We start from the raw sequence: 25,801 nt of genomic DNA, 5'->3' as shown, positions 1-25,801 counted from the left end.
TCTGCGTGGGTTTCCTCCTGGTGCTCTGGTTTCTTCCCACAGTCCAAAGGTGTACGGGTTAGGTTGATTGGCCATGCTAAATTGACCCTAGTGTCAGGGGGAATTAGCAGGGTAAATATGTGGAATTATGGTAATAGGGCCTGGGTGGGATTGTGGTTGATGCAGACTCAATAGGCCAAATGACCTCCTTCTGCACTGTAGTGATTTTATGATGTGCACCACTCTCTGTGTGAACAAGTTGCCTCTCAGGTCCCTTTTAAATCTTTCCCCTCTCACCTTAAACCTATGTCCTCTAGTTTTGGATCTCCTACCCTGTGGAAAAGACCTTGCTATTCATCTTATCTATATCCCTCATGATTTTATAAACCTCCATAAGGTCACCCCTCATTCTCCTATATGCCAGGGAAAAAGAGTCCTAGTCTTTTTATTCATTCTTGGGACATGGGCATTATTGGCTGGCCTAGTTGCCCTTTGAAGGGTGTTTGAGAATCAACCATATTGCTGTGGCTCTAGAATTACATATTGGTCATACCAGGTATGGAAGGCAGATTTCCTTCCCTGAAGGTCATTAGTGAACAAGATGGGATTTTCCAACAATCAACAACGGCTTCATGGTCATCAGTAGATTCTAAATTGCAAATTTTTTCTGAAATTCAGATTCTACCATCTGCAGTGGTGGGATTTGAACCCAGTTCCCCAGAACATTAGCTGAGTTTCTGGATTAATAATTTAGCCATAATACCACCAGGCCATCACCTAGCCAGCCTTTTCCTATAATTCAAACCATACAGTCTCGGTAACATCCTTGTAACTCTTTTTTGCACCCTTTCCAATTTAATATGCCTATGGGTCTAGTGCTGGTAGATGAGATTAGGTGGGAGTTCAGGTGTTTCCTGTGTGTTAATGCAAGTTCAATGGGCTGTAGGGCTTCTTCTGCACTATACGATTCTAATAACATCCTTCCTATAGTAAGGAAAACAGAAATGTATGCGGTACTCCAAATGTGACCTGACCAATGTTGTAACATAGTGTCCAACTTGTGCACTCAATGCTCTGACCGATGAAGGTAAGTATGCCAAACGCCTTCTTCACCGCCCTGTCTACCTACGATACCATTTTCAAAGATATATGTACCTGCACCCCTAGGTCTCTCTGTTCGGCTGAGACTTTAAATAAGTTTTTTGTGTCGGTCTTCACGGAAGAGGACACAAATAGCTTGCCGAATATTAAAGATAGAGGGATGGTAGGAGATGAGGTCCTTAATACAATTACTGTCACTAGAGAGGTAGTGCTTGATAGACTAACAGGACTGAAGGTAGACAAGTCCCAGGGACCGGAGGGAATGCATCCCAGGGTTCTGAAAGAAATGGCAGAAGTAATAGCGGATGCCTTAGTAATTATTTATCAAAATTCGCTGGACTCTGGGGAAGTGCCAGGGGATTGGAAAACAGCTAACGTTACGCCGCTGTTTAAAAAAGGTAGCAGGCAAAAGGCAGGGAATTATAGGCCGGTTAGTTTAACGTCTGTAGTTGGAAAAATGCTAGAATCCATCATTAAAGAAGAAATATCAAGACACCTCAAAAAGAACGGTTTGATCAAGCAGACGCAGCATGGATTTGTGAAGGGGAAGTCATGTTTAACAAGTTTATTGGATTTCTATGGAGATGTGACTAGTGCGGTAGACAGAGGGAAACTGGTGGATGTGGCATTTTTAGATTTCCAGAAGGCGTTCGATAAGGTGCCTCACACAAAGTTGCTGCAGAAGGTTAGGGTGCACGGAGTTGGGGGTAAGGTGTTCGCGTGGATTGAGGATTGGTTATCTAACAGGAAGCAGAGAGTTGGAATCATGGGTGCTTTTCTGGTTGGCAGTTGGTGACTAGTAGAGCGGCGCAGGGATCGGTGCTGTGTCCTCAACTGTTCACCATTTACATAGACGATCTGGAGGAGGGGCTCAGTGTAGGGTAACAAAATTTGCTGATGACATAAAGATGAGTGGAAAAGCGAATTGCGTAGAGGGCGTGGAAAGTCTGCAGAAAGATCTGGATAGGCTGAGTGAGTGGGCGAGGACCTGGCAGATGGAGTATAACGTTAGCAAATGTGAGGGTTATCCACTTTGGTAGAAATAATAGTAGAAGGGATTATTATTTAAAGGGTGAAAAGCTGCAGCATGCTACAGTGCAGAGGGACCTGGGGGTCCTTGTGCACGAATTGCAAAAACTCAGTCTGCAGGTGATCAAGAAGGCGAAGGGAATGTTGGCCTTTATAGTGAGGGGGATAGAATATAAAAGCAGGGACGTCTTGCTGCAACTGTACAGGGCACTGGTGAGGTCACAACTGGAGTACTGTGTGCAGTTTTGGTCCCTGAATTTGTGAAAGGATATATTGGCCTTGGAGTGAATACAGAAAAGGTTCACCAGGCTGATACCGGAGATGAGAGGGTTAGTTTATGAGGAGAGATTGAATAGTCTGTACTCGTTAGAGTTTAGAAGGCTGAGGGGGGATCTTATAGAGACTTACAAGATAATGGAGGGGCTAGATAGGGTAGAGGTAAAGAAATTCTTCCTGCTTAGAAACGATAGCAGAACTAGAGGGCACAGTCTCAAAATAAGGGGGGGGGTCGCAGTTTAGAACGGAGTTGAGGAGGAACTTCTTCTCTCAGAGGGTGGTGAATCTCTGGAATTCTCTGCCTATTGAAGTGGTGGAGGCTACCTCGTTGAATATACTTAAGTCACGGGTGGATAGATTTCTGATAGACAAGGGAATTAAGGGTTATGGGGAGAAAGCGGGAAAGTGGAACTGATCCACTTCAGATCAGCCATGATTTTATTGAATGGCGAGGCAGGCTCAAAGGGCTAGATGGCCTACTCCTGCTCCTATTTCTTATGTTCTTATGTGTGACCAACTTCCCCTCCAACCAGATTTTCAAGTTTGCTGATGACACCACCGTAGTGGGTCGGAGCTCAAGCAACGATGAGATAGAGTTCAGGAAAGAGATTGAGAATCTGGTGAAATGGTGCGATGACAATAATCTTTCTCTCAACGTCAACAAAATGGAGGAGATAGTCATCGACTTCAGGAGGCATAAAGGAGAACTTGCCCCTGTTGGTAAATGGGGACAAAGTAGAAACGGTTGAGCACTTCAAATTTTTAGGTGTCCAGATCACCAACAACCTGTCCTGGTCCCCTGATGCCAACATATAGTTAAGAAAGCGCACCAATGCCTCTACTTTCTCAGGAGACAAAGGATATTTGGCATGTCCACTATGATTCCCACCAACCTTAAGAACGTAAGAACATAAGAAATAGGAGCAGGAGTAGGCCATCTAGCCCTTCGAGCCTGCCCCGCCATTCAATAAAATCATGGCTGATCTGAAGTGGCTCAGTTCCACTTTCCCGCTTTCTCCCCATAACCCTTAATCCCCTTGCCTATCTACCCGTGTCTTAAATATATTTAGCGAGGTAGCCTCCACCACTTCAAAGGGCAGAGAATTCCAGAGATTCGCCACCCTTTGAGTGAAGAAGTTCCTCCTCAACTCTGATCTAAACTGTCCCCCCCTTATCTCGAGGCTGTGCCCTCTAGTCCTGCTGTCCTTTCTGAGCAGGAAGAACCTCTCCACCTCTACCCTATCCATCCCTTTCATCATCTTATACGTCTCAATGAGATCCCCCCTCATCCTTCTAAACTCTAACGAGTACAAGCCCAGTCTATTCAGCCTCTCCTCATAGCTCAACCCCCTCAACTCCTATATCAGCCTAGTGAACCTCCTCTGCACTCCGTCCAAGGTCAAAATATCCTTGCGCAAGTGCTGCGACCAAAACTGCACACAGTACTCCAGCTGTGGCCTCACCAGTGCCCTGTACAGTTGCAGCAAGACCTCCCTGCTTTTATATTCTATCCTCCTCGCTATGAAGGCCAGCATCCCATTTGCCTTCCTGACCACCTGCTGCACCTGTCGGCTGGGTTTTTGTGACTCATGCACAAGGACCCCCAGGTCCCTCTGCACCGTAGCATGCTGCAGCTTTTCGCCCTGTAAGTAGTAGTCCTTCCTACTATTATTCCTACCAAAGTGAATAACCTCACGCTTGCCAACATTGTATTCCATCTGCCAGGTCCTCGCCCACTCACTCAGCCTATCTGGATCCCTCTGCAGACTTTCCACACCCTCCGCACAATTTACTGTTCCACTTATCTTTGTGTCATCGGCAAATTTCGACACCTTACACTCGGCTCCCTCCTCCAGATCATCTATACAAAGGGTAAATAGCTGAGGCCCCAGCACCGATCCCTGGGGCACTCCACTAGTCACCAACCGCCAATCCGAATAGCACCCATTGACACCCACTCTCTGCCTCCTTTTTGACAGCCAATCCCCTATCCACGCTAACACCTTACCCCCAACTCCATGCCCCCTAACCTTCTGTAACAACCTTTTGTGCGGAACCTTATCAAACGCCTTCTGAAAATCGAGAAACACCACATCTACCAGTTCCCCTCTATCTACCGCACTAGACACATCCTCATAGGATTCCAACAAATTCGTCAGACACGACTTCCCCTTAACGAATCCGTGCTGCGTCTGCTCTGTTAAACAATTCTTCTCAAGATGCCTCACTATTTTCTCTTTGATTACGGATTCAAGCATTTTTCCTACAACAGACATTAAACTAACCGGCCTATAATTCCCTGCCTTATGCCTGCTACCCTTTTTAAACAGCGGCGTAACATCAGCCGTTTTCCAATCTTCCAGCACTTCCCCGGAATCCAGCGAAGTTTGGAAAATAATCACCAAGGCGTCCACTATCACCTTCGCCATTTCCTTCAGACCCTTTGGATGCATTCCATCCGGTCCTGGGGACTTGTCCACTATCAGTCCCTCTAGTCTGTTGAGCACTGCCTCTCTAGTAACAATGATCTCATTCAGGCCCTCCACTCCTACCATCTTTCCATCGTTAACACTCGGTAAACTATTCGCTTCCTCCTCTGTGAAGACCGAAGCAAAAAAGTTATTCAAGGCCTCAGCCATTTCCCCATCCCCCACCACTAAATCCCCCCTCTCATCCTCTAAGGGTCCAACATTCACCCTAGCCAGCCTCCTCCTTTTTATATATTTATAAAAACTCTTACTATCCTTTTTTATATTTAGCGCTAGCCTAGATTCATAGTCTATGTCTAGATTCATAGTCTAGATTCATAGTCTAACCTTGAGAGATACAACATAGAAAGCTTTCTTTCTGGTTATATCACAGCTTGGTATGGATCCTTGTTCTGTCCAAGACCACAAGAAACTACAAAGGGTCATGAACAACGTCCAATATATCACTCAAACCAGCCTATACTTCCTGCTGCCTCGGAAAAGTGCCATCATAATTAAGGATGCCACGCATCCGGCCATATTCTCTTCCACCTTCTTCTGTCGGGAAAAGATACAAAAGTCTGAGGACACGTTTCAACCAACTCAAGAACAGCTGTTTCCCTGCTGCCATCTGACTTTTGAATGAACCTATCTCGCACTAAGTTGATCTCTCTCTACACCCTAGATATGACAGTAAGAGTACTTTCTGTCCCTTCTCCTTTCCTTCTCTAAGCTTTGTCTGCGTAGTGCGCAAAAGACAATACTTTTCACTGTATACTGATGCATGTGACAATAAATCAAATCAAGAGCAAAGAAGTTACGCTGACCTTACGCAAGACATTACATAAGAACATAAGAACATAAGAAATAGGAGCAGGAGTAGGCCATCTAGCCCTCCGAGCCTGCCCCGCCATTCAATAAGATCATGGCTGATCAGTCGTGGCTCAGTTCCACTTTCCCGCCCTCTCCCCATAACCCTTAATCCCCTCGCTTATCAAGAACCCATCAACCTGCGTCTTAAAAATATTTAGCGAGGCAGCCTCCACCACTTCAACGGGCAGAGAATTCCAGAGATTCACCACCCTTTGAGTGAAGAAGTTCCTCCTCAACTCCGTTCTAAACCGCCCCCCCCTTTATCTTGAGGCTGTGCCCCCTAGTCCTACTGTCCTTTCTGAGCAGGAAGAGTCTCTCCACCTCTATCCTATCCATCCCATTCATCATCTTATATGTCTCTATGAGATCTCCCCTCATTCTTCTAAACTCTAGTGAGTACAAGCCTAGTTTATTCAGCCTCTCCTCATAGCTCAACCCCCTCAACTCCGGCATCAGCCTAGTAAACCTCCTCTGCACTCCCTCCAAGGCCAAAATATCCTTACGTAAGTGCGGCGACCAAAACTGCACACAGTACTCCAGCTGCGGCCTCACCAGTGCCCAATACAGCTGCAGCAAGATTAGTTGGACATTAGTTGAACATTAGTTGGACCTCAGGTGGAATATTGTTTATAGTTCTGAGTGCCCCACTATTGAAGAGATGTAAGTGCATTGGAGAGAGTGTGGAAGAGGTTTACAAGAATGGTCCCGGGGATGAGAAACTTCAGTTAGGAGGATAGCTTGGAGAGGTTGGGACTGTACTCCTTGGAGTGAATGCAGTTAAGGGGAAATTTGATTGTGATGTCCATGAAGGTGCTGGATGACAGAGTAGGTTGGGAAAAACTCTTCCCAATCATAAAACAATCAAGATCAAGAGGGCACTGATTTGAAGAGATTTGAAAACAAAGCAAATGTGATGTGAGGAAAAACTTTTGGTTGACAGTGGGATCTTCCAGTCCCACTACTATCAACCGTGTTTCCCATTATTCACACCATTCACCGCCAGATAACCCCAGGCAGGGACTTGCTGGCAACAGGACCAAACATTCCTGTCAGTGGGTACAGCCAGAAAATCCTGCCTAATGGGTGTGATTTCGAGCCCACGTTCGTTGGGAGTGAAATGGAGACCTGGGCCCAAAATACCGTGAGAGTTAGAAAATGAGATTCTTATTGGTGTGGTCTATTTTTTTCTGATTTTCCCTGTCCTTCACCAGTGATGGAATGAGGTTTCCGCCCAGGAAGGTCAAGCACCTTAATTTAATATTTTAATATACTATTCATGAACCATCTCACCATCCCTTCCATCCTCACTGAATATTCAAACTTGACTCATGTGGGCATGGTTTACAACATGAACCTGGTGACTTCACCTGTGAGGAGGATTTCAGAGGTAAATGTGTAGGCCACCACTACACACCTGGGAGTCTAATGGAAGGGGGATGCAGAGAGCACATTGGAAATTCAGATAAGTCCTTCTCAGGTCTGGGGAGGGGTTGATAGATTGCTCCTTTCATTGGCAGAGTGCGGAAACCCACGAACCAAACAGTGCAAAAGGATGCAGATAAGTTGCAGTGAAGACAGAGCAATGATCCTCATGTATCTCCTATGAATATCTGACTCCTGCCTGACAGAAGGCTGCTGGTGAACTGCTACCAAATAGGGTGATCTCAGGGCTTTAAGGTGCTAAATGAGTCATGTCTGCTGATTCTGCATGCTTTGAGGTTAGGAGTGCCAATGACCATCTGTACCAATGGTACAAAATACTCACCTCCCACAAGGCTCTGGCCTTGCACAGATAACAGGCCTTCCCAGATAAATGGTCTGCGTTTTGGACTGGGGCATGGGGTGGGGGTGGAGGCTCCTCATTACCAGGATCACACCACCATCATTAGGTCATGGCAGTGTGAAAGAAGGACAGCCATTCCATTGCTATCCTCGCTGAAATGAGATGGAGGAGGCACCTCTAACATCCTGCCTAGATGTGGAAGATGAAAGGGCATGCTGCAATGAAATGAGAGTGGAGAGGCACTAGGAGTGTGCATAACGTGACTGTTCATACATAAAATGGTGGCTATATCAGTGCCCACTATTTTATTATGCTTAACATCACCCATGCCCACATTGTGACTCATTTATTTATCTTCCTAACTCACCCGCTGTGTCTAGGTGTTTTCCCAGGATCCACAGCAGAGGTGGAGGCAGCCTACTGTCTGTTATGCTCTGTTGCCTGAGATTACCTTGGTGGCTATCCCCTCGAGGACCCAAGCCTGCTTTTGGGCAGCACAGTTGTTATACCAACCTCGTCGGTGTGCACAGCTTCTTCAACCTGCCCTGCTCAATTGTGTACAATTAGCTTTTTTATAGGGCACAACTTCTGGTAAAGATAATTGTTTCTAGTTACACACACGAATAAATTATTTACTTATGGTAAAAGAGATAGGCCCGAGACAATAGCTGTTTAATTGCATCATAATGTCATAATCTTTAGTGGTAGATGGATGGAATGTCCGTTCAGACAATGGTCATTTAATCATGTCTTAATCACAATTACAGTGCTGTTAGAAAGGACATTCAGCTGTGTCCTTTGAAAGATATAGTGAAACATCCCCTTTGTCTGCGCTATTTCATAATTATTCAGAGATAGCCAGTCTACAATGAGGGTGCTGCTAACTTTTCTGGCCCCTGATCCAACCTCCTGCTGAGCTCAGTTCTCCTTTCCTACAGAATGCTGATCAACAGGTGCTGTGAGTTGGTAAGATTGCGCTTCTGTATGTTATCAAGGAAGAGTTAGATAAAGCTCTTGGGGAAGAAGGAATCAAAAGATAATGGAGGAAGTGAGCACAAACTTCTTTGATCAACTATGATCATAATGAATGGTGGAATAGGCTCATAGTGCTGAATGGCCTATTCCTGATTCCATTTTCTATGTTTCTTATTTTCACCCAAACTGATTTTATATCTTGATTTTTCAAGCCAATATCATTTCTCGATACCATCCCGATCATATCTTTTACTAATGGAGCTAAAGCATGGTCACTTTGCAATTACCATTTCTGTGATAGATATCGTACCTGTTAACAATTAATTTGTGTTACAAACTCAGGATTTTCCATGCTCGCCTGAAACTGGAAAATCCCACCCAAGGTCAACAATCCTTTCCATGGTTCGCCCTTTGCCCATGATGGATGGGATGGTAAAATTCACCCCATTAATATTGTTGTGAATGCTTCATGCATTCATAGGGGATTTTCACAGTAACTTCATTGCAGTGTTAATGTAAGCCTACTTATGACACTAATAAATAAACTTAAAAACTTAAACTTAAAGAGTCTTTAATTTTTTCCTTTTATCATTGATATCTACTCTGACCCATTTTACTGGTGCACACTTATGATTGTGCATCCCTTCCTTTCTTATCCTATTCTCGATGTGGAGTTGCCAGTGTTGGACTGGGGTAGGCACAATAAGTAGTCTCACAACACCGGGTTAAAGTCCAACAGTTTATTTGTAGCATGAGCTTTCGGAGCGCCATTCCTTCATCAGGTGAAATGAAGTGAATTCACCCACCTGATGAAGGAGCAGCACTCCGAAAGCTTGTGCTACCAAATAAACCTTTTGGACTTTAATCTGGTGTTGTGAAATGACTTACTATCCTATCTCTGAATTGCTGCATTGCACTCTTGTCTTGTCATTGGTCATTAAGTTTATAAATATTCCCCAATTATTTCATTTAAAGCCTATCTACAGACCAAGTTGTATGATATACCAGAGCATCAGCCTTGCTGCAGTTCAAGTGATTGCCATCCCAACAGTACAGCTCCCTCTTTCCCCATTATTGTTGGCAATGCTCCATGAGTTGAAATCCACTGCTCCCACATTGAGCCATGTATTCAATCCTCTCATCTTATTTGCCTTATTGCTGATACATCTTTGGTTGCATACTATACACATGCAAATATTATGCAGTTTCTGACTTTCTTACCCAGTTAGGGATTTTTGGCAAAGCTCCAGTTGTTCCTGTAAGTGGGGTAGAAGCTGTCCCATTGTGTCATCTCCAACACAACACTGGACGACTGTTGGAATTTCATGGGCTCGCTGCATGATTTTTATCCATGATTTATCAACATTTTGAAAGCGTTTTGCTTCCTAGAAAATATTAGTACAATTCATCATCTACAAAGCTTTGAAAAAATAAAAATTACAGTGATATTGCGGGGAGAACTTGTGGTGCATTGACAGCATCACTGCCTCTGAGCCAGAAACTCTGGGTTCATGTTCTACTCCAGGGCTTCATGGTCAAAGATGTTGTGTTCATTATGCAGCCAAACAAATGGAGAATCAACCCTAAACATCTTTTCAGCATATGCCAATAGCAGGCAGTAAGAGTGGGACAGATTCCTTGTCAGTGAGATGATGGAAATAGAATTGGAGCTCCTACCAACATTACTCATATCTCTTGAATCTCTGCAGCTGGATATTTGAGGGGATGATACCATGGTTAATTGTGTCCCTGGCTGCAGATTGGTTAGGAAATTTGAGGAAGATAAGTTTATCACAATCACTCCAAGTCACGTGTCAACTTGAGTGGGACATATACCTTTTAGTATTTTCATTTCACCCTTTCACAGGTGGGGAAGTCTACAACTAGGGAGCACAGTTTAAAAAGTATGATGGGCAGAATTTACTTCCCAAAAGATTTAAGGGCACAATCTTACTGAAAAAATTCTAAGAAAGCAATCTTATAAAAAAATGGAACATCTGAATGAGGAGAAAACGGGAGAGTTTCAGACCTGTTTTTTGGGTGAGTTTGAAAATGCAATCTTATGAACTCTGTCACTTTTTTGAACAGATGTGTGATTCTCACCAGTTTGGGGGGTAGGCAGAGCCCTAAGCTCACTGGCAAAGCTAGCTACAAACTTAACAGGGCACCATCGCACAGGGGCCCCACTGTCCCAGTGAACTGGGAGAGCTGCTGCAACCTGCCTTCCCCCCGCCTCCATCCAGTGTAACACCCCCCCACCTGGGCAACACAGACACACAAGTCATGAGTTTCGGTACCCTCCTGATGAGCTCCCTGTCACAACCCCCTCCGTGGCCCACCCTGCCTGTCCCCTCCCTGCCAATCACTCCTTATGCCCATTGCCCCTCTTTTGCTGATCACCCCCCTAACTCCGCTGATCACCCCAGTCTGCAAAGTTCCCTCCTGCATAGCTCCCCCACGCAGAGCTCACCCATTCCAGAACTCTTGCTCCGCACTCTGACTCAGCTACACCCATACCCAGGGCTCACCCCCTTGGCACTGTCCTAACAGTTATGATCCTTGGTGGGCAGTGCCATGGCACCTGTTGGGCACTGCCAGGCTGGCACTGACTCCTGGGCACTGTCCAGCCATGTCCCTGACCATTTGTGGGCTTCATTGTCTTCTGATCTCTCCAGTGTTATCGGACAACAAATTTTATGAAATTGGGTGCACAAAATGGAAGCAAACTAAAGCTATCCTCAGAGCCCTCCACTAAAATCACAAAGTAACAGACACTGATCACTAGGCAAGAGCATGCTTTTAGAATGCAAATGAGGGCTAGCACATAAGGGAAATTGGACAGGATGGCACCTACAGGAACTAAATTAAAGAACACATCCCTACCCCATCAAAATCAGCACTTCTAAACCAGTCAAACAACCCATGGAGACACCTAAAATTAACACGGTTAAGGAAGCGTCCCTGGCCCTCAAGACTCTCGTGATCAATAACACACCTATGGTTCAAACCCCAGAGAATCTAGACCATTGATAACCAACCAGACAAAAACAATTAACACACACTTAAAACAATTGCTCCAACACTCAAAAACATTGAAACAGGATGGCTGAAGTCAAATACTGTAAATAAAGGATTAGCATTTGAAACACGAAGTTCAGGTATAACTATAGCCTAGTGTGGGGGAGTCTTCAGAGCGCTTTCGGGACAGTCCAATTGTATGTCCTGACTGTGCTTCTCCGTCGATGCAAAAAGTATATAAAGCTGTGCCGTTATTGAACCTCACCCTGAGTCCGTAGTGGTCGTTTCGCCCACTCGCGCTAACAATTGGGGTCTCGTCCGGGATCGCGACCGTCACTGGAACGCCGTGTCCTGGCACTGGGTGAGTATCTTCACTCATTTCATCGAACCCACGGAATATTAGTGTCCCAGTGTCAGAGCGGTGTTTCAAGGCTGCCGCGATCTGAACTTGTGAACAGGGTCCGTTCAGTAGCTGCACAGCGGTAACGTGGGTTTAAGTTTCTTTTTGGGCAGGCGGCTGGGATCGCGAACTGTGATTCATTGTGTTATTTTTACATTCCGCTGACCTCCGACAAGCCCGACCACAGGCTGACTGCCCACTAGGGGACCCAAAAGAACAGGTGTTACGGAGTAGGAATATTACTCTGGGATTTAAGGTTCAGGGACAGCACCCTGGGATTTAAGGTTAAGGAGGACGTCCAAGTTTTCGGGCCACTGGGATCGGACTCACGGAGTTTGGTACACGTCTGGGCGCTGCAAGTCGGTGAGGACCTCTGCAGGCGCGAGAGATCAGGCCACTGGGGGCAAAATCCGCGAGGAATTTGCTACATGTCTGGGCGCTACTAAGTCTGGAGCCTCTGTGAGTGCCTTGACCACTACAAGCAGGAGACCTCTGGTAGCGTGAAAAAATGACTACACATTGGGGCCGTGGTCGACTACACACCAGTCCGCACCCAAGTCCGGGTGATTCCCTGGGAGATAGGGAAATGGCTGCCCTCTGAGAGTCGATTTAGTGATAGGAGTTTGGGTAGGAGCTAGTGGCCCCGGACACTGTAGTCAGTAGTCTCCCCGTACGCTGTGGCCCCTGCAGAGAGGCTGAACAGAGCTCACCTGCCTCTGAGAGCAGCAATCTCCCCACTACACTCAGGTCGGGCTCTGCGGGTTGTCACTGAAGGTATAAACGTACTAACAGTAGGAACACGAGACCGTAACCCAATCAGTGATACACACACAAGTATCTGTGAAAGCTTTACAGCCAGGGTTGGTACACTACTGACCCTAGTAAAGAAAACTAACATGGATAGCAACAGTACCACCTTTGAATGGGGACCAGAAGGGTCCCTCACCCGCTATCTAGCAGAGAAAAACAAGAATCTAATTAAAAGCATGATGAAGGCAGGGTGGAAGCCCCATGACCCTCTCGAGACTCAACGAGAATGGTGGGCGAAAGAGAAAAGGAACAAGGATGACAAGGCTTGGATCCTAATATTAAAGGCTCATGTCACCCTGGCAGGATGAGTTCATAAATAAGTACAAGGCAAGCAGGAGCAAGCCGCACAATGACAACACGCCGCTGTGATGGCCGCTAACCCTGTGCTGCCAGCGCTGTCCGACTTCTCACGCGAACCTCCAAGTGAGGAGTGTCCCGACTGGGAATGTTTAGTGGATGAAACGGGTCCACTATGCCCAACAGCAGGGAGCATTCCACCTACCACCGACATCCCATCCCAGAGCGTAATGGCAGCTCCTGTTAAAATTGAGTGTGCCCCCGGGGGGGCAAGGGGGAGACGGGCAAGGGTGATCTGCCCAGGCTCGGATAAAGATGACATATGTATCCCTTACCCCGGGGGACACCATGAAACTGCTGGACAAACTCCCGACCCTCCAGCCCAGACACAGTAACGCAATCTTCTGGCAAAAACTAAGGAGTTGCAAATGTGTCCCAATTTACATAATCGGGATATAGCAGGGCTCGTAAGAGCCAAAATGCCGGAGAACTATTGGACCCGTCTTCAGGTAGAGCACCAGAACGGGACCTGGTGCGCGAACCTGAACGAGAGCCGCCGAGAGCAAGACCAAGCTCTGACGGATTTTAAAGATGATATTATCCAAACCATGGGGCGAGTCCCCGTGAGCTGGAACTCAATCATAGGGGTAGTGCAGGGGAAGGAGGAAGGAGCCCAGGAATACGGGCGACAGAAATTTGACACCTTTCTGGCCCATGGGGGAATGCCTGATGCCGATAGACAGAACCCCACATTCCTCCAGCTATATAAGGATGGGCTGAGCCCAGCGCACCAAGCAATCCTAAAGACCGGGTTGGTAAACTTCAACACCTTTGACGAGCAAGAGAACTGGGCTATTACTGTAGACAACCAACAGAGAAAGATCCAAAGAGCCAGGGCAGGGGTATCTTCCCTGGGAACTGACGGAGGGTGCCTGGTCATTATAGAAAGGACTGCCGAGTCCAGACGCCCCAACCCTCCCACATATGCCACAATTGCGGCAGGACTGGACACAATGAGTCAGCTTGCCGTAGCAGGAGGTTCCCAAGGAGAGAGAGAGAGCCCCCCAGGTACAACCAAATCCCGGCAAGCGCCCCCGACCTGAAGGAGAACGAAGTCATTTCCGATATTGCACGCCTCAGCCACCAGCAGCTGTTGGATGTTATACAGACTCTGGCGGCGCAAAAGACTGCATGAATTGCGTCGGTCCCCACCCCGGGAGTCGACCCCCGCATCTGGGTTAACGCATCGTTAGGGGGCCGGCGATGCAAAATATTAATAGATACGGGGGCTGCGACATCCCTCACCAACATGGCACTTCCTACAACCCACCGTTCCATCGTAGTAGTGGGGGTAGGGGGAAATAGAACTACAGTTTATCAGAGCGAGGCAGTCCTACTAGAGATTGAGGATATCTTACTCCCAGTGCACTTCTGGGTATGCCCGAATCAGGAGGGAACAATCTTGGGAATAGACCTCCTGGGGGAGTTAGGGGTGATGGTGGATGCCTTTAACAAGTGCCTGCTGTGGACTGCAAGAAAGGAACACAAAAGTGGGATTCAGGGATACTGGGTCCCGAACAAAAACGTGGCTGCAGTCTGGGCAGGAGGCCACACATACACAGCCTGAGACTGGAAAAGGGAAGGGATAGTAGGGCTTCTATGCCAATCATTACTCCAAGTCTGGGCAGCAGGGAAACAAGACTGCGGCCTCATAAAAATCCCTCCCCTACACATACACGGGCCGATCCACACCCCTCACAAACAATACCCCATAAAGTCCGAGGCGCTATAGGCCACTGAGAAAATCGTTCAGGCTCTGGTTGCCCAGGGTATTTTAAGACCTACAGTGTCTAACACCAACTCCCTGATATGGCCAGTCCGTAAGCCAGACAGAAGTTACCGACTGACCATAGACTACACTGCCCTAAACAAAACAACCCCGAAAGAACACCCCATAGTCGCGAGCCCATCCACTATTTTTAAACGGACTCCGACATGAACATGGTATTTTCTCTGTGTTAGACATAGCAAACGGATTATGGTCCATCCCGCTTCACACAGACTCCCAGGAAAGGTTCGCCTTTACCTGTGGAGGGAAACAGTACACATGGACACGCCTCCCCCAAGGGTTCCACAACATTTTCCACCGAGTTATGAGTGAGGCCCTTGAGGACTGCGATCTGTCCCCATATAGAAGTACCTTCCTCCAATATGTGGATGACATCCTTATTGCGTCCACCAACCTCACAGGACATATAGGAGCCCTGTCCACAATCCTACGCGCCTTGCAGGCCGAGGGGTTTAAAATCAACCCAGCAAAGGCACAGATTGCACAACAGGAGGTCCGGTATTTAGAACACAACATAAGTCAAGGAAAGAGAGCCCTCTCCTCCGATCGGAAGATCGCGATAATAAATATGCCCCATCCAAACACAGTTAAAGGGGTGCGTAGAGTTATGGGACTCTTTAACTACTGCCAGAATTTCATTGACCAGTTCGCATCCCTGGCTGAACCAATTCAGCGGCTGATCAAAGGGGGAAAGCCAGGAGCAGGAACGATCGAGTGGGGACCCGAACAGGAGGTAGCATATACATGCCTAAAATCAGAACTATTAGCAGCTCCAGCCCTACGCCTGCCTAACATAACCAAACCCTTCCACCTCTTCTATGACACAGAAGAGGGGTTTTATAGCTCCATGGTAACCCAAGAATACAGGGGTACCATGCGACCGGTGGCATATTATTCCACCTGACAATCCCCGGTAGCCCAGGGACTGCACAAGTTGTGGCGGCTCTAGATTGTGCCGCCTGGGCAGTCAGGGTATACGAACCGATCACTATGTCAGGACAAATCATTTTACACACGAAACACACCATCGTTGAGCTCCTGAATACAGGCCGACTCCGGACTGTTTCAGATGCCCAAAGGGCCAATTGGAAAGCGGTACTCCTCCCCCGAGACCGGTCCGTCCAGATAGTGCGGGACACTGGGAAGAACCCCGCTGAGGGACTCCTATCAGAGTGAAGTCCGTACTACTGCCCGATTAACCCAGACACTGAAGAGGAGGGAGGGATTAATGACCAACCCCTAGATAACCCCGAACTCATACTGTATGTAATCAGGTCCCGAAGACAAGTAGAGGGACAATACTGCACAGGTTGGGCAGTAGTAGACCAAAAAGGGACACCGGTAGCAAAAGACACTATGAGTGGGGAGACCTCAGCCCAAGTGGCCAAACTCATAGCCCTCACGGAAGCCCTCAAGACAGGAAGGGGAAAGCGAGTAAATGTGTATACTGACAGCCAATATGCGTTTGGGGTGGTCCACGATTACATGATGGCCTGGAAAAGGCGCGGGTTTATCACCACGGCGGGGGGGCCACATAAAGCACGAAAATATAATCCGAGACCTGGTAGCTGCAGCCAGGCTGCCCTCAGAAGCAGCCGTAATTAAGATAAAAGCCCACCAAAGAGTAAAGACAGCGGAACAGAAAGGCAACCAACGAGCAGACGCTGCAGCCAAGGCTGCAGCTGGGGAAGCCCTCCCGCACGTAGCCGCCACCACAACAGCACCCTTGGAGGAAGTAGATATTTATAAGCTGCAGGGTAATGCCAGCCCAGATAAAGTGGCACAGTGGGATCAGGCAGGGGCATCCAGGGACAAAGATGGAGTGTGGTGCAGAGGGCACCAAGTAGTCACCCCCTCATTTATACACATCAAACTACACCGACTCCACCACGAGCCAGACCACTCTGGCCGGGATGGGACCCTGGCTCGACTATCAGCTGATTGGTGGTGGCCAGGGATGGAACGGGATGTAGCCAAACATTGCCAGCACTATATCATATGCGCCCAGCACAACCCTGGCCGATGCCTGAGAGCCAAACTGGCCCACCAACCCCGACCAAAAGGACCCTAGGAAAACCTGCAAGTAGACTTCATAGGCCCCCTACCCACTAGCCGAGGGAAGAAATATTGTTTAGTCTTAATCAATCAATTCACCCGCTGGGTGGAAGCATTCCCAACTCGGGATTGCGAAGCCACTACCGTAGCCCGCATCTAGCATACAAAATCATCCAGAGGTGGGGAGTCCCACTACAACTAGACTCCGACCAAGGAACCCACTTCACAGGCAAAATAATGAAACAGGCTTGTAAGACCCTGGGAATCCGACAGCGATTCCATATCCCATACCACCCTTAGAGATCTGGGATGATCGAGCGAATGAACCGCATACTTAAAAACGCAATTGCCAAGTCAATTGCTGAGACAGGTCAGGGGTGGGTAGATGTCTTTCCCTGTATTTTAATGCGCCTACGAGCACCCCAGGTCGCACCATAGGACTTACACCATTTGAATTGATGACGGGGAGGGCAATGAGATTCCCAGAAAACATAGCGGTAGGAAGAGAAGAACTGGCACCCCTCCGGGATAAAATGAAAATATATGTGCAACAGTTAGACCATCAACTCAGAGAGCTACACCACGCAGCCAGAGACCAACAGGCTATAAAAGACCAGGTTAGGAAACATGACATCTGCCATACTGTACATTGCAACTGTACACAACTCTGGTGCAGCCGCACTTGGAGTATTGTGTGCAGTTCTGGTCCCCACATTATAGGAAGGATGTGGAGGCTTTGGAGAGGGTGCAGAGGAGGTTTACCAGGATGTTGCCTGGTATGGAGGGGAGGTCCTATGAGGAGAGACTGAGGGATTTGGGGTTGTTTTCGTTAGAAAGAAGGCGACTAAGAGGGGATCTTATTGAAACATATAAGATGATTAGAGGTTTAGATAGGGTGGACAGTGATAGCCTTTTTCCTCGGATGGAGAAAGCTAGCACGAGGGGGCATGGCTTTAAATTAAGGGGGGTAGTTATAGGACGGATGTCAGGGGTAGGTTCTTTACCCAGAGGGTGGTGAGGGATTGGAATGCCCTGCCTGCTGCAGTTGTAAATGCGCCTAGTTTGGGGGCGTTTAAGAGATCCGTGGATAGGTTTATGGATGGAAAGGGATTGGTTTAGGCTAGAGGGTCATTGTTTTTTAACAGGTCGGCACAACATCGTGGGCCGAAGGGCCTGTTCTGCGCTGTAATGTTCTATGTTCTATACCCCCACACTTCCCCAGGTAGGGGACAAGGTTTTGGTCCGAGTTGCCCCCGATCAAACAGGGTTCGCACCGAAATGGATAGGAAACCATGAAATTATCCTCACCAGCGGCAAATGTGCTGTGTTGACATCAAAGAGAAAGGCCGCTGGAAACACTGGTCACAGCTAAAGGCATACCACCCTGGGTTTGGGGGGGGGACAGGAAAGACTGACTGGAAAGACAAGAGTAGTCCGTCAACATAAATGGGCCACGTATCGACCCATAACTAACCGCCTCTGTCCACACAGTGGAGATCCAATTAACAACCTTCATCTCTAGGACGGAGCAGAGCCACACATCAGCCATGGCTCTAATATGTGTATATATGTACATAGATGTAGAGGCATAAGAACATAAGAACATAAGAAATAGGAGCAGGAGTAGGCCATCTAGCCCTTCGAGCCTGCCCCGCCATTCAATAAGATCATGGCTGATCTGTCGTGGCTCAGTTCCACTTTCCCGCCCTCTCCCCATAACCCTTAATCCCCTCTCTTATCAAGAACCCATCAACCCGCTTCTTAAAAATATTTAGCGAGGCAGCCTCCACCACTTCAACGGGCAGAGAATTCCAGAGATTCACCACCCTTTGAGTGAAGAAGTTCCTCCTCAACTCCGTTCTAAACCGCCTCCCCTTTATCTTGAGGCTGTGCCCCCTAGTCCTACTGTCTTTTTTGAGCGGGAAGAGTCTCTCCACCTCTATCCTATCCATCCCATTCATCATCTTATACGTCTCAATGAGATCTCCCCTCATTCTTCTAAACTCTAACGAGTACAAGCCCAGTTTATTCAGCCTCTCCTCATAGCTCAATCCCCTCAACTCCGGTATCATCCTAGTAAACCTCCTCTGCACTCCCTCCAGGGCTAAAATATCCTTGCGCAGGTGCGGCGCCCAAAACTGCACACAGTACTCCAGCTGCGGCCTCACCAATGCCCTATACAGGCATGCCTAAGTAGATTAGTTTATAGAGATTAGTTAATATTAAGATCCTAATACCTGGCGGCCACCAGGCTTTGTGTACCCTTCCTACCCCTCTCCAGGATGATAATCACTTTGAGGATGGCCCTATCTGTGATCTTCTTGTCAAGGTTCGCCATCCAGGGATACACCACCTATCAACAATCCCACGGAATAATATTCAATACGTCCGAGGCGTTGTGCGTGCCGACAGCACCATACCCCGAGAACAACAGAATGTATTCCAATGCATGGCTACAAGTCCACCCAGGTCTCGATGTGACCTGCTTCACCTGCACATTGGATAAGACCCAAACATGTATCCAACGGTCAGACTCGCTGAGCGACTCTGGCTGCACCTTTGGAACGATCTGCGCCCTTCCCGAAGACCCATGGATCCAGTCACAAAGAGACATTTTGAAACCAGACACTGATATTTGCGGGTACTATGGACTAGTTGAGGCTCCAGTAGTCTCACTATATGTATGTTTTGCACTTCCTACAACGCAGGCCCCCACGACGACGACGCCCGAAATTTTACCCTGCCCCTTGCTGAGCGGGGAGCCGGAGGGAGGACTGGTGTTGTGGAACGAGGGGGAAATTGTATATGACAACGTGAAACACGAAATCGTGCCTGTTCTGATCACTATCTCAGGGATCCAGGGACCGGGATACTGTTCAGAACAGACACGAGACATGTACCAAATGCTGGGCAGGGAAACTATAAAGCGGGCTATCAATGTGAAGGGAGCAACACACTACAGAGACAACACACACACACACACACACACAGAAGCAAAAGGGGCATAGTCAATGACATCCTCACAGGGATAAACACCCGATCCAGCGTGGTTAACTCGATTGACATCCAGGGACTCAATAATAAGGTAGAACAGTTGAAGGGAGTGATGAAAGATATCCTGCAACGGTCACTGGCCCAACAAGCTGAGCAGGCTCTTTTGGGGGAGAGGGGTGCCCATACTCAACAAGATGGAATCACAATATTAGAAACACACGCCTGTACAATTAACTGCCTTATAGATAGAGAGCGAGAAAACACTGCCCAGGTACAACAGGGACAGCTGTGCCATGCGTACGGTCAGTGGATGATAGGTCAATTAAGGCATAATTTGGACCAGGTACACAGGGGGGAGGTGCCCAATTAGATTGACAGCACCCAGCTAGCACAGCTCGCAGATCAGAAGGGGGTGCTGGATAGCCGAACCTTGAAAGGAATGACACGGGTATATCCAGTGATCTCCGACTGCGAGGTTAGCGAGAGTACGGGAGTAGGGATGGTCGTATTGATTCCAATAGTTACACCAGACTTGGGACCATTCCCTATCTTCCAGATTGAAAACATCGGTGTTGTTAGAGGCAATACCTCCCTCTGCTACCGCATAACCGAAGTCACGGCCATCTCAAGGCATGGCGTGATGTTCAGTACCTCCCTCTCAGGATGCAAACAAAGCGGAGAGATAACCATCTGCCCCCACCCACTGAGACAAGGAGAGGCAGCGGAATGCGGGTTTAACAAACGCAGGGCTGTACCCTAGAAATTACACCCACAGATCCACACTTTGCCCGGGCAGGATATGGAGGTCGAGGCAGGTATTGTATAGCCACAAGAAGAACATCCTTCATATACAACGGGCTGACAAGCCCGAAACCCCAGCCCAAACTTCTGCTTCACCCCTTGCCGACTGGTCACTATTGGCCAGGTCCACATCACCAACATCCGATGTAGACAGACCCTGACACTTAATGCCACGGACCCATTTGAGAAACGACCTCAAATATTACTGAGAGCCAGAACAGGCTCCAATCCCACACCTAACAGAAGTACTGAGAGAGCTCCGTCTCAAAGTGGGACACTCTGTTCGATTATACCACCAGCTACAACCACATATCAAAACCCTGGAGCATGACACAGAGTCAGCCTTACAGAGCCAGACATGGGTTCAGAGGGTGTGGGACTGGGCTCTAAGTGTAGACATTCACCCCTGGTTCCGGATAATCTCACACATATTGGTTGCCATCCAACTCATACTGGCAATATCTTGGGGGGTCATAATGTGCTATACATACCGCCGGCGCAAGAAAACCAAAACTAGGAGGGAACTAATCAGAATGATTGGCAACATGGGACAATTAACAAATCGGGAAGACTTCTCCAGCATACACTTAATTTGACAAACCCGGGGCTCACCTAAACTGTACGACTGCAGCATGCAAATGCAGGGAGCAGCGGACATAAAATTTATTAAGAAAATTGGTCTGAGGGAGGCGGAACAAGCCCGCTCCCGACCGACAGGGGGGAACTGTTATCAGACAACAAATTTTATGAAATTGGGCACACAAAATGGAAGCAAACTAAAGCTATCCTCAGAGCTTTCCACTAAAATCACAAAGTAACAGACACTGATCACTAGGCAAGAGCATGCTTTTAGAATGCAAATGAGGGCTAGCACATAAGGGAAATTGGACAGGATGGCACCTACAGGAACTAAATTAAAGAACACATCCCTACCCCATCAAAATCAGCACTTCTAAACCAGTCAAACAACCCATGGAGACACCTAAAATTAACACGGTTAAGGAAGCGTCCCTGGCCCTCAAGACTCTTGTGATCAAAAACACACCTATGGTTCAAACCCCAGCGATTCTAGACCATTGATAACCAACCAGACAAAAACGATTAACACACACTTAAAACAATTGCTCCAACACTCGAAACCATCAAAACAAGATGGCTGAAGTCAAATACTGTAAATAAAGGATTAGCATTTGAAACGCGAAGTTCAGGTATAACTGTAGCCTGTTGTGGGGGAGTCTTTAGAGCGCTTTCGGGACAGTCAAAGAACAAAGAACAAAGAATGGGAAATAGGCCCATCGGCCCAACGAGCCCGCGCCGCCATTTTAAAGCATTTTCCTACATCTACCTTGCCCCTTGTGCATGCGACTGGTACCCCTATTGTAGCCAGATTCAGGGGAGAATAGTGTAGGATCAATTTGGTACACCAATCGGCCTAAGAGCACATCTTTGGGGTGTGGGAGGAAACCGGAGCACCCGGAGGAAACCCATGCAACCATAGGGAGAATGCACAAACTCCCACAGAGACAGGCCCAAATCCATGTATCTGCACAGCTAGCAGTGATAGTCACTGAGCTGTTGTGGTGCCTGTCTGCTGGTCCAGGTTTAAGCACACACATCGACACGAAGTACTAGGCCACTCTTGAAACATCCAAGAGCAGCCCACGCACGACCCACCGTGTGCATGCCCCTCGTTTGACAACAAGGTGGACCAACACCTGTGGATTAAAAGACACAAAACATTAACATGTAGTATTACATTTGCAGTCTCGATCCGAGGCTCTGACCCTTTTTAAAACTGTCTTATATAACCCTCCATCCCTGTTTCACTCATGTGCCTATCTAAGTAAACCTTAAACAAGTCCAGCATACCTGCCTCCACCACCTTACTTGGTAGCGCATTCCATACCCCCATGACCCTCTGTGTGAAAAACCTTCCTCTAGTATCCAAATTATACTTCTCCCCCCTCACCCTTAGATCGTGACCTTTCGTGATAGTTGTCCCCAATCTAGGGAAAAGCATGCCACCGTTGACTCTATCTATACCCTTCATTATTTTATACACCTCTACCAGATGCCCCCTTAATCTTCGTCTTTCTAAGGAGAAGAGCCCCAGTTTTTCCCAAACTTTCTTCATAACCCAGTCCTTCCATACCAGGCAGCATCCTGGTAAACCTCCTCTGCACTCTCTCCAGGGCCTCCACGTCCTTCCGGTAGTAAGGTGACCAGAACTGTATGTCCTGACTGTGCTTCTTCGTCGACGTAAAAAGAAAATAAAGCTGTGCCATTATTGAACTTCACCGAGTCCGTAGTGGTCGTTTCGCCCACTCGTGCTAACACCAGTAAGGTCATTATGTCTGCTCTCCGCTGACAGAGACCAGCTGTTATTCTCATTGAGGACCAACTGGCAAGGAGCTAAGTTCAAGTGAGCCTGGAAGATGCTGTCCAGTACTCGTTAATGACATGGACACAAATCCGATCCCACTGGCAAAACAGAGCTGGTAAAACTGCAAGCACTGAGAAACTAGGTGTGAACGCAATTTTGCATTCCGCATGCAATCTTATCATTATTTAGTTCAATATTAGCTTATTCCTCCATTCCAAAAATATGTTTATTTTACATAATGCCATTGTTCTAATCATTTCAATTTACTATCAATCAGGTTCTTTGATTTTCCATGCACCTATGATTTTCTTTCTACCCCCATTGTGAAGCACTTGACATTTCTCTGCATTAAATGTTATCTGCTACATGCCTTCTCAATTCCCAGGTATTTTCAAATCTTCCCATGGCTTATTCTTTTCAGCTTTGGAGTTAATCACTGGTATTACCTTTGTATCAGCTAAAAATTTAGCCATTGTGCTTGAGACCACAAACTCCAGACACATTTATGGAGTTATTAAAGTAATGGGTGGCATGGTAGCACAGTGGTTAGCACAGCTGCGTCACAGCTCCAGGAACCTGGGTTCGATTCCCGGCTTGGGTCACTGTCTATGTGGAGTTTGCACACTCTCCTCGTGTCTGCGTGTGTTTCGTCCATGTGCTCCTGTTTCCTCCCACAGTCCAAAGATGTATGGGTTAGGTTGATTGGCCATGCTAAAATTGGCCTTTCGTGTCTTGAGATGCATAGGTTAGAGAGATTAGTGGGTCAATATGTTGGGGTAGAGCCTGGGTGGAATTGTGGTTGGTGCAGACTTGATGGGTCAAATGGCATCTTTCTGCACTGCAGGGTTACTATGGTAAAGAGGTGACCAAACAGACCTCTGTGGGACAACTATTAATAACATTATCCTTGGCTGATGATACTGTCCCCTGGGCCCCAACAGCCAAGTTAGCCTTTGTAAAATATTCCTGCTACTCCTATAGATAAGCCAAGGCAATGGCCCGCCAGACCTGCTGTTCTCATTCTCCCCTGTCTGATTGGCCATTCATTTTACACCTTCCAATCCAAAAGGAGCTGCACCAGATCACTGGTGACTGCAATGAAACTTGTTTGAAAGCTGCCGAAAGCAATGTAACACCAGAAAACACCTACAAAATAGGTGTGGGACCAACCCATTTCTAGACTATGGATGGAATTTTCTGATAATTTGTCAGTGTGTCAGGTTCTGACTGAAAACCAGTGCATATCTCTCCAGATACGGTGCCAAGTTTTCAGGCCAGAGAATCAAGGCATGGCTGGCTCCACAGAAACTGGGCATCACCTTTAAAGGGCATTCCAATCAGAACTGACCTTAAACTCCGCTCATCCCCCACCCCCATCACAAAGGTATCGGGGACTCTCCTCCCACAATGGCACAACGACTGGGGTACTCCTCCACTGCCCTGTCCCACTGCACAATTATCAGAGGCTTTGCTCCCTGTCACAATCACCACAGCATTATCATCACTGGATCCCCTCGCCTATGCTGGATCCCTCCCCTGTCACTTCAAGCCAACGCCCCCCCCATTACCTGTGCTCCTGCCTCAATGCCTGATCAACCATTCCTGTTACTGCAAATTCCCCCTTTCAATCACTGCTGTGTCCCTCCCTTCAAAGCCTTGCCATGCCCAACCTCCCCCCGCCACATATAATAAGACCCCCCTCCTTCCCCGAAATTGGCTTCTGTCTCTGACACGGCGTCTTGGCACATATTGACACAAGCTGGCACTGCCAGACTGAAATGGCCAAATGCCAACCTTGCAATTTCAATCTGTGCCAAGAGATCTTAACCTCCTGGGGGTTGTAGTGAACTTAGCGCTCCTGGCAGTAGCCCCTTAATTGTTTCCCTTCATCCTAAAGCTGAACATCACGTCAGTGAGGTTTGAATATTCAGTGAATGTCATAGAGTCATAGACTGTTTACAGCAAAGAGACAGCTCTTCGGCCCAGCTTGTTCATGCTGCCTTTTTTTTTAATCCCCTCAGCTAATCCCAATTGCTCACGTTTGGCCCATATCCCTTATACTCATCTTACCTATGTAACTATCTAAATGTTTTTAAAAGGCAAAATTGTACCCACCTCTGCTATTACCTCTGACAGCTTGTTACTCCTGCTCCTATTTCTTATGTTCTTATGTTCTTATTAACCTCTGTGGGAAAAAATTGTCCCCCTGGACACTTTTGTATCTCTCCCCCTCACCTTAAACCTACGCCCTCTCGTTTTAGACTCCACTACCTTTGGGAAAAGATATTGTTTATCTAGCTGATCTATGCCCTTCATTATTTTATAAATCTCTACAAGATCACCCCTCAGCCACCTACGCTCCAGAGAAAAAAGTCCCAGTCTATCCAGCCTCTCCTTATAACTCAAACCATCAAGTCTCGGTAGTACCCAGTAAATCTTTTCTGCACTCTTTCTAGTTTAATAATATTCTTTCTATAATAGGATAACCAGAACTGCACACAATATTCCAAGTGTGGCCTTACCAACGTCTTATAATACTTCAACAAGACGTTCCAACTCCTGTATTCAATGTACTGACCAATGAAACCAAGCATGTCGAATGCCTTCTTCACCACTCTGTCTACCTGTGACTCCACTTTCAAGGAGCTATAAACATGTACCTCTAGATCTCTTTGTTCTGTAACTCTCGCCAATGCCCTACCATTAACTG

The 25,801-nt window shown here is 47.3% G+C and overlaps 1 protein-coding gene across 1 annotated transcript in view; it reads right to left on the bottom strand.

Annotated features, from left to right (window-relative positions):
• LOC145345624 (dynein axonemal heavy chain 8-like) overlaps positions 1–25,801 on the bottom strand; it is a gene marked incomplete at its 3' end in the record, with an annotated part of 1,250,971 nt that overhangs the window by 367,041 nt on the left and 858,129 nt on the right. Inside the window, exon 41 of the mRNA XM_080193458.1 lies at positions 9,706–9,869. Within this exon, the coding sequence (XP_080049584.1) occupies positions 9,706–9,869 (164 nt within the window). The remainder of the gene's footprint in view (positions 1–9,705; positions 9,870–25,801) is intronic.

This window comes from Carcharhinus amblyrhynchos, chromosome 7 (assembly GCF_965287045.1).
Source record: "Carcharhinus amblyrhynchos chromosome 7, sCarAmb.v2.hapA, whole genome shotgun sequence".
Taxonomy (NCBI): domain Eukaryota; kingdom Metazoa; phylum Chordata; class Chondrichthyes; order Carcharhiniformes; family Carcharhinidae; genus Carcharhinus; species Carcharhinus amblyrhynchos.
Note: the sequence above shows the minus strand (reverse complement) of the source record. Positions and strands in the feature narration are given on the sequence as shown.